General features: G+C 31.0%; 1 protein-coding gene across 7 annotated transcripts in view; it reads left to right on the top strand.

The window, feature by feature from the left end:
- LOC148620668 (myotubularin-related protein 10-B-like) overlaps positions 1 to 15,337 on the top strand; it is a 32,575-nt gene that overhangs the window by 1,717 nt on the left and 15,521 nt on the right. For 2 of the 7 annotated variants that reach the window (XM_088574356.1, XM_088574353.1), the window contains 11 exons: positions 4,141 to 4,182; positions 6,168 to 6,231; positions 6,817 to 6,956; positions 8,737 to 8,812; positions 9,145 to 9,227; positions 9,866 to 9,922; positions 11,221 to 11,308; positions 11,657 to 11,786; positions 13,442 to 13,529; positions 13,922 to 14,010; positions 14,609 to 14,626. In XM_088574356.1, coding sequence (XP_088430482.1) covers positions 4,141 to 4,182; positions 6,168 to 6,231; positions 6,817 to 6,956; positions 8,737 to 8,812; positions 9,145 to 9,227; positions 9,866 to 9,922; positions 11,221 to 11,308; positions 11,657 to 11,786; positions 13,442 to 13,529; positions 13,922 to 14,010; positions 14,609 to 14,626 — 875 coding nt within the window. Of the gene's footprint in view, positions 1 to 1,272; positions 1,297 to 2,308; positions 2,648 to 4,140; positions 4,183 to 6,167; positions 6,232 to 6,816; positions 6,957 to 8,736; positions 8,813 to 9,144; positions 9,228 to 9,865; positions 9,923 to 11,220; positions 11,309 to 11,656; positions 11,787 to 13,441; positions 13,530 to 13,921; positions 14,011 to 14,608; positions 14,627 to 15,337 lie in introns of those variants that run through there. The other 5 variants (XM_088574357.1, XM_088574355.1, XM_088574354.1 and 2 more) reach the window with 4 other exon arrangements.

Below are 15,337 nucleotides of genomic sequence, written 5' to 3'. Positions count from 1 at the left end.
GTACATGTATAATATTTATGTTTCTTTTTCTGTATAATTTTCAGACAGTTTTTTGGAGCCATTGGTTCCAAACAACTTTTTTAAGGAGAAAAATGTGTTTGCATTTTCTTAAAATATTGTGAAAGGCTAAAATGTCTACTTCTTGTAGTTGATTTCTTGTTCTTCAAGCAAGAAATGTCTAAATTATTCATGAGAGCAAGCCATATTTATGTTTTTGTTTCTTTATCAAAAGCAAATGAATTCAAACATCCTTACATACAATTATCAATATTTAATAATCAGGATTTTAAATTAAATTTCATGAAATTGATATTAGCAGGGATATTGATTGCAATGTACATATTTGTACATGAATGTGTTAGTAAGTGTGAAATGAGATTATACAAGAAAAAAAAATGAGGGGATATTTTTGTGGAAGTGGGAATGAGTTAGGCCTGAAAAACAAGTAGTTAAGTGTAAAGTACAATGAGTTTCAACCTTGAATACTTGACTCTGAATCTTCACTTATAAACAGTCAACTATAAATTCCTGTTAAATTTTCCCTCATGTGTATTCACCGTTATAATACCTACCTTCGTTCTTGTGTCTGGTCTTAGCCTATGCTAATAACACTGTACTTGTAATTGAGTGCGACACTAAAGAGCAACTAGAATCTTTTGTACACTTGTACATTTTTGTACATGTCAGTCATGATCCATTTATCAGACACACCTTGAATTTGTACACATTTGAATTTTGATTCGCTCATCAGACAACACTTGTGAAAAGGGATTTACTAGTGAACTAGTCAGACATATCTTGAATCTGTACAGTGGTGAATCATGATTTAAAGAGTACTAATCAGACACACCTTTAGATGTATCTGTACACTGGTAAATTATAGGTACATGTATGGACATGCATTAATCAAACATACCTTTAGTCTGTAAAATGATGAATCATGATTTTCTAATCAGACATGCCTTAAGCCTGGTCAGTCACAAGTAAATCCAGAATTTTTGTGTGCATTATTTCATGTAATTATTGTGATTTTGCCATTTTAGCCTTAAAATGATTTTATTTTAATTTATGTAATTTTGAGATATGGTTTTGAAAAAAATCCATCTACAGTCATGCTTAAAATTCAATAAATGCAAGTTTTAAATTTAAGCCCACACATTTTTTACAATAATTTCAAAATTTACAGTACTAGTATTGGCCAGCATAAAGCACATATCAAGACATTGTTTTATCGAATGTTTATCAAATTTTCTTTATGTTTATTTTTAACAGTACTATGCCAATATCCAAGTCAAGGTTCTGAACTTTATAGTTCATGTGTAACCAGAACTAAACTAACTAGCTTCAACTGTGCATATTAGGATGTTCACTGGTCATGTTCAACCATTTTATCAGATTTTCAGACTCCTCTGGTTTTATTCATTCCGTAGTATTGATATTTTTTGCCCAGTGACCCCCACTTTTGTTTTCATAATTTCTTTAAACATACCTTAAAATGTAATTTTGGAAGTTTTTATGAAATTCTTGTTACTTCTTCAGTGTTTTTAATAGATAAAACCTTCGAAGACAAAACCTATGGAAAATCTAGAGAAATCCTTTCTCACCAAAACTTCAAATGCCTTCAAATATTTCAAAACCAAACACATTGACTCCTCTATTTTTTTCTTCATATATTGTACTAGCTTGAAAGATCTTAACCGTTTGAAATCTTTGTTATTCTTAAATAAACCAGTGAACATCGATTCCTTAACATGAATGCAGGATCACATAAAAAATCTGTGTTAACCAAAAGCTTATTTTATATGAACTGTTTGTTCATAATTGTAAGAAGAGTCATAACTACTGATCTGTGGTCCAGGATCCTTTATTTCTGATGCAGGATGAGTTAGTTTGTATACTAAGATCCTTGACATACCATACTTTACCTTTACCCTTATTGGGGACCTACATGTATCATTTTCTTCTTGTGGACTCTTGAAGTCCACAGTGAAGTGTTGATGAAAAGGATTGATGGTCTAGGACCTAATTAAAGAAAATTTTAAAGGTCTTAGTCAGAAATTGAGGATCCAAGATCCTAGACTACCACATATTACTATTACCATTTTAAGTATCTTCTGCCCAGAATGACTTCATACATTTATTTGGTGTGAAGACTTGGAATGTCGAGTGATACTAAGTTTATAAGGTTCTGTTTTTCAAGACCAAAACTTTCTTGTTTTATGAGAATTAAACTTTATAATATTCCATGAAATTTAAGACAAACATTTTTCTCAATTTCTACTGAGCAAAATATCTTCAAATTTGATATGAAACTTTGTGATGATGACTTGTACACGTTTATTTCCTGATATTATCAGCTATGTTTCCTGTTTGATAAACCTGATACAATGGGAAACAAGTAGTGGACGAGATTCCAATTGAGTTGAACTTGCTTTAATTATATGTTATGCTTACATGTACGTGTATATTAGATGGAAAGTGGTGTAGTGATTGGGTATTTGTGGTATACATGTGCTGATAACATTTATAAAATAGCATGAATGGCTTTTTCTGATATTCCATGGGATGAAGGCTTGCAGGAGTACCGGTAGTTTATGTATATGGTTGAATTGTGAAACCAGTAATTGATGGAAGTATGACATTATCTGTAGGTTTTTTTACCATTTTTATACCACAGCAAACATTTTTCAGTCGTATGATGGTATAACTCTGTCATTTTTGTCTCCATCCTTGGTGTTTGTTGATTTTAATTTATCATTTTAGCACTTTTATTTCCATTTCAACCATTGAAGAATTTGTTTAAATTGTGTTAATTACTATTTATGCTTGTAATGGGCATTACCAAATATGGTATTGAATTTAAAAAAAAGTTATGCAATGTCATTTTCACTATCCAGAGTGTACATTAGTGGATTAGGGGACATAAGAATAAAAAAATTTTTAGCTGTCCAGACATTATAGGAATACACTGTTTTACTTTTATCTGTAGCTGTATTGTTTACATGTACATGTAATATTGAAAAAAAATGTCTCTGCAATGTACATGTACTTGCCATAAGGTGAATTTCAAGTGCTGTGATTTTGTCAGATGCTTAATGGTTCTCACTTATATTATGTTCTCGACTGACTTAGGCCAAAAAAAAAAAAATTATAGTCTTGTTTCCTGCTACCAGCAAGAAAAAAATTATTTAATTTTTCAAAAATATTTTTACATTGAATTAATGGGGAAATAATCTAGCTTTTAAGAGTGCTTGAGCCAAAAATGCCATAAAATGTTTAGGATAGGCACAAAAAATAGGGTAGGTAGGGTAGCAGGAAACAGACATATTATTTTTGGCCTTAGGTACATTTTGTACTACATGTATGCCAATCACATTAGGCCTAAATTAAAATATTTGTATGTCAACAACCTGATAGTTATGTTCTTGAAGTAGAATTCACTGCCTTGATGGTCTAGTGGTTGCATGCTTGTCTCTGGTTCAAGAGGTCATGGGTTTGATCCCTGGCCAAATCATACCAAAGACTTAAAAATTGGTAATCACTGCTTCTCTACCAAGCACACAGCATGCAGGAAATAAAGTGACCACTGGTTGGCTCAGATCCAGAATAATGTGTCCTAGTCAGGTAAAATGCCTTACTGCAGTTGTGCTTTAGTGAGATAGTGTAGCCCATTGAAAATCCAGCTCAGCATGTTGGACTTGTACAAAGCAGATTCTGTTTTATTGATCAAACATTCTTGTCTTGAAATTCATGAAATATCTGACATAGGTGGAAAACTACAATCAGTTATTTGATCAATACATTTTTAATCTTAATATGATTTATGTACATATTTTAAAAAATAGCAAAAAAAATTCATACATATTAAAATAATACTTTATATGTTTTTTCAATTTTAAATAAGTTAATTCTATATTAGGACACTTTGTTTCAGTTTTTCAGTGAAACATTTAGTATTGAAATATCATGCACCATGAAATTATAGAAGCAACAGGACATTTCTTATTAAAGGGTGACAAATATGGCTGATTACCAATTATATTAAGTTGCCTTTCATGTACAAGGAAGCAGGACATATTTGAAAAAAAAACCAGTCAATTTCACTAGTGTTATTCTAATAAATAGATGTTTATTTTACAGACTTTTAAGTCTTACATTGATGGAGAGGATGACACAGAAAAGGCAAGTATTGCTTTAAATGTTTCCTTTATTGTGAATTGAAATACATGTATTGGAATTAGTACTGATGTACATAATCTTGCCCTCGATTTATACATGTATTTGAGATAAAGCATTTAGACTAGCCAAATAAGTACATTATATACATGTAACTTGAAATAAAGTCATAGGAAACTTATAAAACTTAAGATAAGAAAAAGAGAGCTTTCCTGAAAGTTTAACCCAAATCACATGTATACACTATGTACATGTATTTTATGAATCTTAAGTTATTGAGAACACTTAAAACTGCATTTTTCTGCCATAACCGGTAAATGACAATGTAAATCTTTTCTTCATTGAAAATCTTAATTACTGGAAGTTAGAAATAATGAATAATTAAATATTTTTAAGTACTTTTTTCTTGTAAGGAAGTAAGTGATATAGGATGCTCTGACCACATTATGATTTTTTATGGACTGGTACTTGTTTAATTAAATTGGGTTGAGTGTGGTAGGTTTTGTAAATATTGTACAATATGAAAAAGATTTGAATTTATTTTATGGTTTCTTGATGTATGGCAGTTGTTTCAAAAGTCAGCTGAAAAATACAGGTACATGTATTTGTATTTAATTGTGAATACTATTGATCCACTGGCCCACATATCCTGTACTTGTAATTATTTAGAATTAAATATTAGGTAATTCTGTCCAGTGAAATTCTTGCATAAGCTGAGTCTGTCTTATATTAGGGCTTTTATGGCAGTAGGACCTGAGCTAATCAATTTGATTTATTTATTTCATGTACATGTAGAAGCATTTATTATGATTTAAGAAGTTCACTAAAGGTATAGTTATATAGAAGAGTCCAAAGTACACCATATTGTCACAATTCATGAAATGTAGCCCATGAAATGAAGGATGGCCAAATTTAAACTAATATCTCAAGTCACAACCCAAGGAACAAGTACCAAGTAATGAAAATTGTGACAGAAACAATGTATAACATACATGTACACTGTAATTTTCCTAGATTTTACAATAGCCTCTTCATAGTGGAGTTTATTTTCCTCGACCATGTCTACAGTATCCGTATTTACTCTACAGTATCCGTATTTACCCTACAGTATCCGTATTTACTCTACAGTATCCGTATTTACTATACAGTATCTGTATTTACTCTACAGTACTCTACAGTATTCGTATTTACTCTACAGTACTCTACAGTATTCATATTTACTCTACAGTAATGAAAAAACTTTTGCTTCAATACTGCTCTATTATTTTCTGTCTTACTGTGAAAATACTTCTATTCATGGGTATCAGTTTTTGTGATTTAGGGAAAAATTATCAATTTGTAGATTCTTGAATTCATGAATTTGACAACTCTGCCATACAGACGAATGGAAAATTTCCTTTTTTGTTGGGAACCAAATTTCCTGGTTTACCTAGCCCAGGAAAACCATGAAAATTAGTACCCCATGAACAATAATACTTTCACAGTAAATGAAATGATATTAAACTGCAAGAATCATTTAATACATTTTTGGTATATAGATATTGACAAGTTCTGAAATGGTAACTCCACTGTATTGGAAGCAGACACTGTGACTTCACTCATATCATCTTAACTGTGAAGAGTGGAGACACTGTGACTCCACTCCATCATCTTAACTGTGGAGAGTGGAGACACTGTGATTCCATGCATTCACATCAACTTCACATTGGAGAGTGGAGACACTGTAACTCCACTCAAATCATCTTAACTTTGGAGAGTGGAGACACTGTGACTCAACTCACATCATCTTAAATGTGGAGAGTGGAGACACTGTGACTCCACTCGCATCATCTTAACTTTGGAGAGTGGAGACACTGTGACTCCACTCACATCATCTTAACTGTGGAGAGTGGAGAAATAAAAAGAAACAGAAACCATTGTTGAGTTGATTATTCTTTATGAATGAATTGTTAACTTGTTTAATTGGTTTTTTTTATTATTTTTCATTGTAGGATGACATGAAGGAAAAGGCCTCCTCATTTTTCCAGACTGACCTTGCACCCAAACTTCTCCCAGGTAATGTTATTGTCGTATTTTGTATTTTGAACTGGTCCTTATTATTTTCCTGGTGAATATTGATCAGCATATATGTAAATAAGTACCAACAAAAATCCCATTCCTTATTAAACTATGAAAGTTATTCTTAAACCTATGAAAATGTCTGTTGTCAGGAATCTTAGCCATTTACAGTGAGCAAATAGTTCATTTCAGGGAATTGAGTTGGTTTTGTTAGAATGACCATAGCTGGATTAACTGCCCGAGTTAGTTAATTTGACAATTTACAGGAGATTTGATCTTTCTATCAGAAATAGATGAATAAACTTTTAGAATAAAAGAATGTCCCCTTGCTAATTATAACTGTCCATAACTAAGAAATTTCATCAGGTAATGGTCGTTTATCAAGGGATGACTAACTTGATCCTCTATTATCCATTTCACTCACTGTAATAGGATTAAATTATTTTCAGTAGTGTCATCTTGCTAATTTCCAAACTTAATATGCTTAATTAGATATGAAAGAAATTGAATATTGATAGTACATGTATGTGCTGCATGATACATATACTGTTTGTAACCCTAAGTGTTTTTTTTCTTTTATAGGGGAGAGTAAAGTAGCTGAAGCAGACAAGACTCTCAGTTTCATGGCATTCACTGACAGAAAGTCTGGTGTTTCTGGCAAACTGTTTCTGACTAACTTTAAAGTGGCATTCGTAACTGAGGAGAGATCTTCTTATGAAGGGGTAATGTTTTCTGATAGTCTATTTTCCTTTTAAATGAAAAGTTACTATGGTTTAAGTGAATGAATAGATTATCAGAGCCTATTTTAACAAGTGCAAAACCTTTTGAAAAATTTAAGCAACAAATGGGGGTTGGAAAAAATGTCATAATTTCTGAAGCAATTTGTTAATGGCTAAAGTGTCTAGCAACTGTTTTGTATATTACTGATGGTGAGCAACATGGATTCTATTCAACTTGGTAGCATAGACCAAGTGCTCTAGCAATTCAGACTTGTAACACTATGCCATGTGAAGATTTTTGTCCCACAAATAAGAATGCTTCTTTATGGTGTAAAAATCTTAATAGGGCATATTGTTGTCAAGTCTGAATTCAAGAAACAAAGAACAGTCTTACTATCTTATTTCTTTAATTTAAAACTGTTACAAGAAGCAATTTTCTCTATATAGTTTTGTTTTTCTTATTATGTATGAAAGTTAAAAGAATAGAAGGTATAACTTCATTGAAAGAATGAAAGAATGAATAAATTAATGAATGTGTTATTTATATCATAACTAATTGGATAGAGTGAATAACCAAAATATTAGCATGAGTACCAAAGAACACCGTTTTTTAATAAATAGATAGCACTGATTTATCAATTGTTCCCTGTGTAAAAAAAAAATGATTATTGACACTGTGAAAAAAAATGTGGTTATTTCACTTTCAGACTTTCTCTTGTCAAAATATCTCAACATAGATATGTATTCGCTGATCCAAAAAATTAAAATTTATGTTTAAAAAGTAATGAATTAAGGGTAAAATCTATATAATTAATAAGATAATCAATTGGTTATTGTGAATAATCAAAATATAATTACTTGTGCCAAGGCAAGAACGCATGAAGATTTAACATGTGCCTTGAACAAGTTCCATTCATTAGTTAAATCTAAGTGTATTTAGCACTCATGTTGTTATTCACTCTTTCCAATTCATTATCCTATTATTATTTTTTGGGACATTTTTTCAGTCTCTGCTAACCTAAGGTTTTACAGTTAGTTGGTATTACTTTTTGAAGGTGATTGTCAGTGTTCAAAGTCAGTGATATTCTCTAGAACAACAAAATTCGTATTATATAAATTTATTTTCATAAATATGACCTCGCATGGTGAGATTGCTTACAAATTTAACTCATGCCACACTACAAAAAGGGGGAGGGTTGAGTGCTCACAAACATGCTTAACCCTGCCACATACTTTATGTGCCTGTCCCAAGCCAGGAACATGTAGTACAGTGGTTGTCAGTGTTTTTTTATGTTCATTGTTATTTGTTTTATATTTTTTTCTATAGATTGGGTTGATTTTAATCTTTTATGAATAGTTTCACTTCATACATTTTGGGGTCTTTTAACAGCTTGCTTTTTGTTATGGATTTTGCCCATCATTGAAGACCTTGTGGTGACCTGTAGGAATTTAATTGTTCTTTGCTTGGTGGATGACTGTTTCTTTGACAATCTCATATTGTGATGCTCATGATAATTATGTTGTTATTAGATAACCACACTCCCTAAACAACAATCCTATCATATCATGCATATGTTGTGGCTATAATATTTTGCATGATTTTGCAAATCTTTTTTTTGCTTTGTGATATTTTGAACTTGTAAATTCTATTCCATTATTTATATCTTAGATGGAAATTAACACATAGTGGAATTCCATGAAAACCACAAAAATTGGATCCCAGAAACAAAAGTACTTTGTTCACAAAATATATAAGAATAATTAATTTGACTTCTTACTTCAGACATCCAATAGACAGAGAAACCTGCTGGTAGATGACCTTGACATTCCATTGACGTCCATCGATACCATTTACCAAAGTAGGTTTGTTTACTATTTGACTCCTATTTGTAAAAAAAAAAATATTCTGGAATTCTGTGAACAATTAAATGAAGTCTTATTACTTTGATTCCTCAAATTTGTTGGATTTATGTCAAGTGAACTTTGATTTTTTTTTAAATGCAATACTGAAACAGCTTTTCTGTGAAACTTCCTTCATCATACAGTCAAAATTGGCCAAATTGTCATCATTTCACAAAAATCTCCAACCCAGAAGCATCTTCTTCAGTGTGGAGGTATAGGACATATGATCTTGTTCATTCGGTTTTTTCATTAAATACAAAATGAACACATTTCTTGTTTTATATTACAGTAATATCTGGAGGAAGACGTAGAAAACTTTCACCTGGAACAACAGTCAGTACTTATACTAAATACCTGGAAATCCATTGTAAGGTAAGAGTTATCTTCCCCTGGTACAACTGTTAATACCTATCAAAATACCTTGAAATCAATAAGGTAACTCACCTGGTTCAGTGCCTAATAAAGGAGAGGCAGACCGGTAAAATAAAATCTTCAAAACTGAAGAAAATTGAAATTTGATAATTACCTTTTTCAACAGCAACAAAAAATGAGTTTAATTTCTTTGGGTTATACCACTATATCTGAGTCATCCAGCCTGTATGGTGTGTGTGTTATTTCCTGTTGGATAATATGTCTGATGACCAGAGTAAAGCAGTAACTAGAAAGGACTACATGTGTTACTAATTCCCAAATTATGTGTTTATTAGTTGATAACTATTTAGATGTACACAGGCAGATGTGCCACACATGAGAATCATATGGTTTGCATCACATGATTATCATATAAATTGAGCTCCATACGATAATCGGTATACATATGATTATTGCATGATTATCATATGATTGTCATATGTTTTTAAGCCAAAATTACCATATGAGAATAATATCATATGATTGTCATATGATTACCATATGATTATCATATGAATCGAGCACCATATGATTATCATATGTGGCACATTTGGCTGTGTAGCTGTTCAGTTATAAATGTAAATATCTTATTTTTACAGAATTTCAGTGTCCATGTATTTGGTTTTAAATTCACACCCAAAGAACAGAACAAAATGGTAAGTTTTTATACATTGTCTACTCAATGTATTTATATTAAGCCCCACATTCAAAGTAGGCTAAACCTGTAAAATTCTATGTTTTTTTCTTTCTTTTTTTCAAAAATCCATAATAATTAAGAGCCTTACAGTCAAATTATACTTTGTTTTAATACTGATTAGAATTTCTTAAATTTCACATATACATACATTATTCCATGCATACATAATCTAATAAGATAAAGTGAAGCTGATCTGATGGTAGATAGTTGCTATAGGAATATAGAGTCTAGAACAATATAAATTCTAGAAATTATTTTCTATCTGAAAATACAGAATATAGAACTTTGATAACAAAGATGAGAATTAGTGAGCATAGGTTAATGATAGAAAAAGAGAGACATTTAAAATTAGGGAGAGAAAAAAGATTATGCAGTACATGTAACTTATTTGATGATGAAAAGCATTTCTTCTTAGTATGTTAGCATAATTCAAATATTTAAACCCTACTTTTAAATTTAATAATAAAAGAAAATAAGAATTTAGGATAATATCAATTCATGATAAAATGAGTTGTAAATTAAATCCATCAACACCACCACAGATAAATTCATTAAAAAGTCATTAGCAAGAAGGCAGGGGATTCTTAAATATTTACTTGTGTATTGAAGAATTAATAGTTGTTACTTGGTTAATTTTAACATGTTTGTCACAAAAACTTAGTTTTTTAAATGGCAGTAAAGAATTGGAATCAGTTGAATAATAAACGCAAATTGATTAACAAAGGAAAAAGAGCATTTTAATGTTGATAGAGACTTTATCATGGCTCATGGTAGTTGAGCTTATGAATGTGAGCAGGATTTTTACTGAAATAAAGTTACTGTCAAAGCATGGGACATTAAAAAAAAGGACATATAAAAAGTAAAGTTACTACTGTCTGGTCAAAAGATAACTTGAGAATTAGTGGTTGTTGGCACCCAGCTGCTTCATATCTTTTGAATTAGCCAGTTGCTTCTACACAACAAGTGCATAACATAATAATTACTGGTTTTTCTGGTACTCATCCAAGTACAAAATGTAAAGATGATATTAGTTAACTCTGTATTACTGTCCATATAATAACATGCTTGTATTTCTTGCAGTTAAGTAAGAGGAAGAAAGTGAGACATCTTGGTTGGGTTTGAGTATTTGTCTATTACATATTATGGTTCCCTTGGTTGATCATTAGTTCTCATGCTTAAGTGTGATGTAATTTGCAAATTTATGTCAAAATTCTGTTTATAAACTAATCAATCAATCAATCATTTTTTTTTCTTCAGATTGTGAACACAATAGTACATTATGCCTATCCAACAAAGTCCAACCTGTTGTTTGCTTTCTACTATGGTAGAGAATATCAACAGTTTAGTAAGTACATGTATTTGGGAAGGAGCATTAGTAATGGCTTTTACATGTATATGTAGGGGATCTGAAACATGAATGACTCATAAAAAAAAAACAGTGAAAAAAATTTTAACCTATTAGTAGGATTCTAAATACTCATCAGGTCAGGAAATAAATTCAGAAATATTCAGATAATGTAACTAAGGCATTGATAGTGAAGCTTACATAAAGATGCATGGGATATCATGCATTTGCATTTTAATTTAAACTCAGGAGGTCAAGTTAGTTTATATTAACATTCTAGATCAATGTATTTGTATTTATCTATCAATAATTTGACCATCTTATAAATCATATGAATTGTATTTTCAGATTCAGATAATTCAGTGGACACACCTTTATATGATAGTCCAGCTGATTGGGAAAGGGAGATAAATCGATGTCGGTGCTCTAATAAGTGGTGGGTGACAGATGTCAACAATAACTACAATATGTCTACCAGGTATAAATCAGGGAAAGTTAACTGAACACCAAACTCAAAGATTTGTTCAGTTTCAGAGGGGATTTGTTTTCACAAGTTTAAATTGAAATAAGGCTTATTTAAATGAGCTTTGCTGGAGTTTATGATGGAAACCTTTTTGCTGTACCTCTGTTTAATGTTTTTTTGGGCCAGCTGCAGCCTGCCCTGTGCTGTAAAAATTTCTTTGTCATTCATTGAAGACCCAGGGGTGACCTTTGAGCTGACATTTTTCATTCCGTTTGGGTTGTTGTTTCTTTGACGTATTCACCATATCCATTCTTGTTATATTTATATTTGACTGGTTTAGACAGGTTTCTGGTTTATTTAGGGTTGGTTTTTATAGGTTTTACTGTAGTTAAAGAGCAGATACTCCAACATGATTTTGATGTAACCTTGATGCGTCCTAATTACAAACCAATTTTGGTCAGAATATTAATAAAATTGCAAGGATTATTGTTGGTTGTTAAGTTATATGTGAAATATGTACCTCAACCACATTGATGAATAGCTCTATTTGACAGTTTTTAATTGTCAAAACTGATATCATATTTATGATATAATAAAATATGTTGTATTTGGTATCTTATGACAGATACTATCACAGTTATTACATTTTGATTTCTTTCGATGAGTTTGTTACAATTTCCGTAGTCACAGTTAATCTAAAATTGCTAAAATGGATTATTTTTCAATGAAAAATAGCAAAATTTAAACTCTAGAAAATATTGTAGGTTCAAAAAAAGACTTAAATTTGGTATCAGTAATTGAATAATTTTACTTTGTACCACATGAAATCAAGAATATAACGAGAATAGGTATGATGTATATGTCAAAGAGACAAAAACCCCATCAGGATGAAAATGTCAGCCCTAGGTCACCTATTGGTCTTCAATGAATAATATCAACAGAGAAACATTTATTTTTGTGTAAGAAATTTCACAGGATATTAAAGATATTACCCTTTCCCTTATACAGCTGGTCTCATGTTGAAACACCTTTCTTTTCAAGATTTTTTTTCCAAAAATATCCACTTTATTATATGTTGAACTTGGTTGTTTTACTGACACATTTATGTACCAGTATACACAGGCAGATATTTTTCACATAAAATTCATGTTTATTGAGCTTTACATGAAATTCATTTGGACTTCACATGAAATTAATGTGATTTTCACATGAAATTCACTTAACATGAATTGCATGCAAACAACTTGTATAAATTTCACCTGAAGGTTTGATTCACATGAATTTCACCTGAAGGTTTGATTCACATGAATTTCACATGTATTCTGTCAGTAAGTTTATTTGCTCAGTTCAGGTGAAAATCATGTGAAATATGTGTTGAAATCATGCGAAATAATTTTGCCTGTGTATAGGATTCTTCGCTTTTATGATCTCAAATTTTAACTCCTAAAACCAGATGTTACTAGGATTCTTAACTTAGAATTTGCAAGCACCACAGTTCAACAAAAAATTTCACCTTTAATCAAAGTTCAGCTTAATATTCCTTATTATCTATTGTGCAGAGTTTATTGTAGAAATTCATAAATGCAGTAGTGATATCATTTGTGAATTGATAAATTAAGCATTTTCCATACATGTATTTGTGATAATACTTCATGCTGTGATACTTTCAGTTTACCAGAAAGATTTGTTGTGCCATGTGGTTTATTGAACTTTGACCTTATGAAAGCATCGTCACATTTTATTGACAGACGGATACCAGTAAGTTCATAGAAACACGATCTTAATATACTTCAGAGCAATGATTTGGTTTATATTTAAATCCTCCAGGTTGTCTTCTTTTGTCTGTGTCCATCTGTCGTTCTGTGATTTGATCCATTAGTGATACTTTCTAAAAAAATCCAACTCTTATATAGATGTGCATTAGGCAAAGTACTGATAATTACATTTGTGAAGTTATCTGATTCAACTAAAGCATTATATTGCTAAAAAAACGGGACTCTGTCCCCATCAAACAACACGTTAACCGAGTGCTTATGAGTATTTTTTCTTTTTCTTCAATTTTGTAAATTATTCCGAACCTTTCCTCTTGAAAACAGATGAGGTTTTATGAGAGTACACCTTTCTTTGAAAGATATTTTGATATATTACAGACCTGGTGCTATACACATACTAATGGTGTCAGTCTTGTGCGAATGGCAAACCTTTTACCTCAGTCTGATGTGGCAACTTACGAAGAAAGGTAATATTTTGTTTTCTTATGTGCCCCTCACTCTAGAAATATGGGGCATTTAGTTTTACATACACATACATGTCTAAATCTGCCCAGTTATTTTTTTTTGCTGTTTCAAGAACTTGTGTGCCTTTCATGGATATAATTTGATATTGAGTATACAGCTTTAGCATGATGGGTTGAACTGTTCATTGGACTTTTTCTTTACTACACAACTGTTTCCTGTTAGTAGAATATGACTTCATTAGTCTGAATTTTAGTACTGTGTAATTCATTGTAAGCTATTTCTGTGAAATCTATTCAATGGAAGGATTTTTTATTTGGTATGTAGCTTCAGCACCTTAAATTTTGGGTATAAATCTTTTTATGGTTTTTGGGAAGCTTTGACAGCCTTTGTTTGTTCATTGTATTTAAAATTTGTGGTTGGTAATTGACTATATTATTTCGTTTTCCACATGTTGTTCTATAATATTATGTTTTGTTGACTTTTTTGCCGTCTATAATACACTTTGTGAGTTTAAAATAACCCAATTTGCCTGACTTTTATTCTTGCTGACCATTGATTGATATTGATTATGTGACTTTCTATCTTTCATTACTTTGACAGGGAAACAATGTTCAAAATGTATGTAATATCTATTGTAATATTCTGTAAATGTATATAGTGTAATTTGTGCTTTATTGCCTTTTCTGTGTTAGGAGTATTTTTGTATTTCGACAAAACTTATACATATTTATGCAGTAAAACAGTAAAAACTAATCCCACATTGCTCCTGCTTAATTGTTTACAAAGTGGGAGGGCTGTGAGATATGTGTTTGTATCAGTAAATTGTAAAATAAGGAGAATAAAAATTGCCATGTTACGTAATTTAGCTTCAAAAATCACATCCTAATTGAAATTGTTCTTTGATACCTCAGTTCTACCTGAAGTCTTTGATTTCAAGTGATTTGATTGGCTAGTAGTTTGGCGTGAAAATTATGTGAAAAAATTTAATTTAAACCTCATGTGAACTTGATGCTGAATTCACATTAAATCCTCTTACAAAAATTATGTGAACAAATTTAACGTTAAATTCATGTCTAGAAATTCGATTTCGGCTACCCAGTATATACCAGTACTTGATGTAAAATTCACATTAAGTCTTCATACAAGAATTAAGTATACAAATTTAACATTAATTTCATCCATAGAAAAGTCTGTTTGGCTTTCCACAAGTATCCAGTATATTATATTCAAGTTCAGGTACTTGACTGTTTTTTTTATTACCAGAAAAGGCAATAACCTTGTAGGTGTTGATGATTAAAGTGGCTTTTTGCCTTGCATGAGATGGAAAAA

Source organism: Perna viridis, chromosome 3, assembly GCF_037379345.1.
Source record: "Perna viridis isolate PV_CMFRI_1.1 ecotype Kerala chromosome 3, ASM3737934v1, whole genome shotgun sequence".
Classification (NCBI taxonomy): Eukaryota; Metazoa; Mollusca; class Bivalvia; order Mytilida; family Mytilidae; genus Perna; species Perna viridis.
Note: the sequence above shows the minus strand (reverse complement) of the source record. Positions and strands in the feature narration are given on the sequence as shown.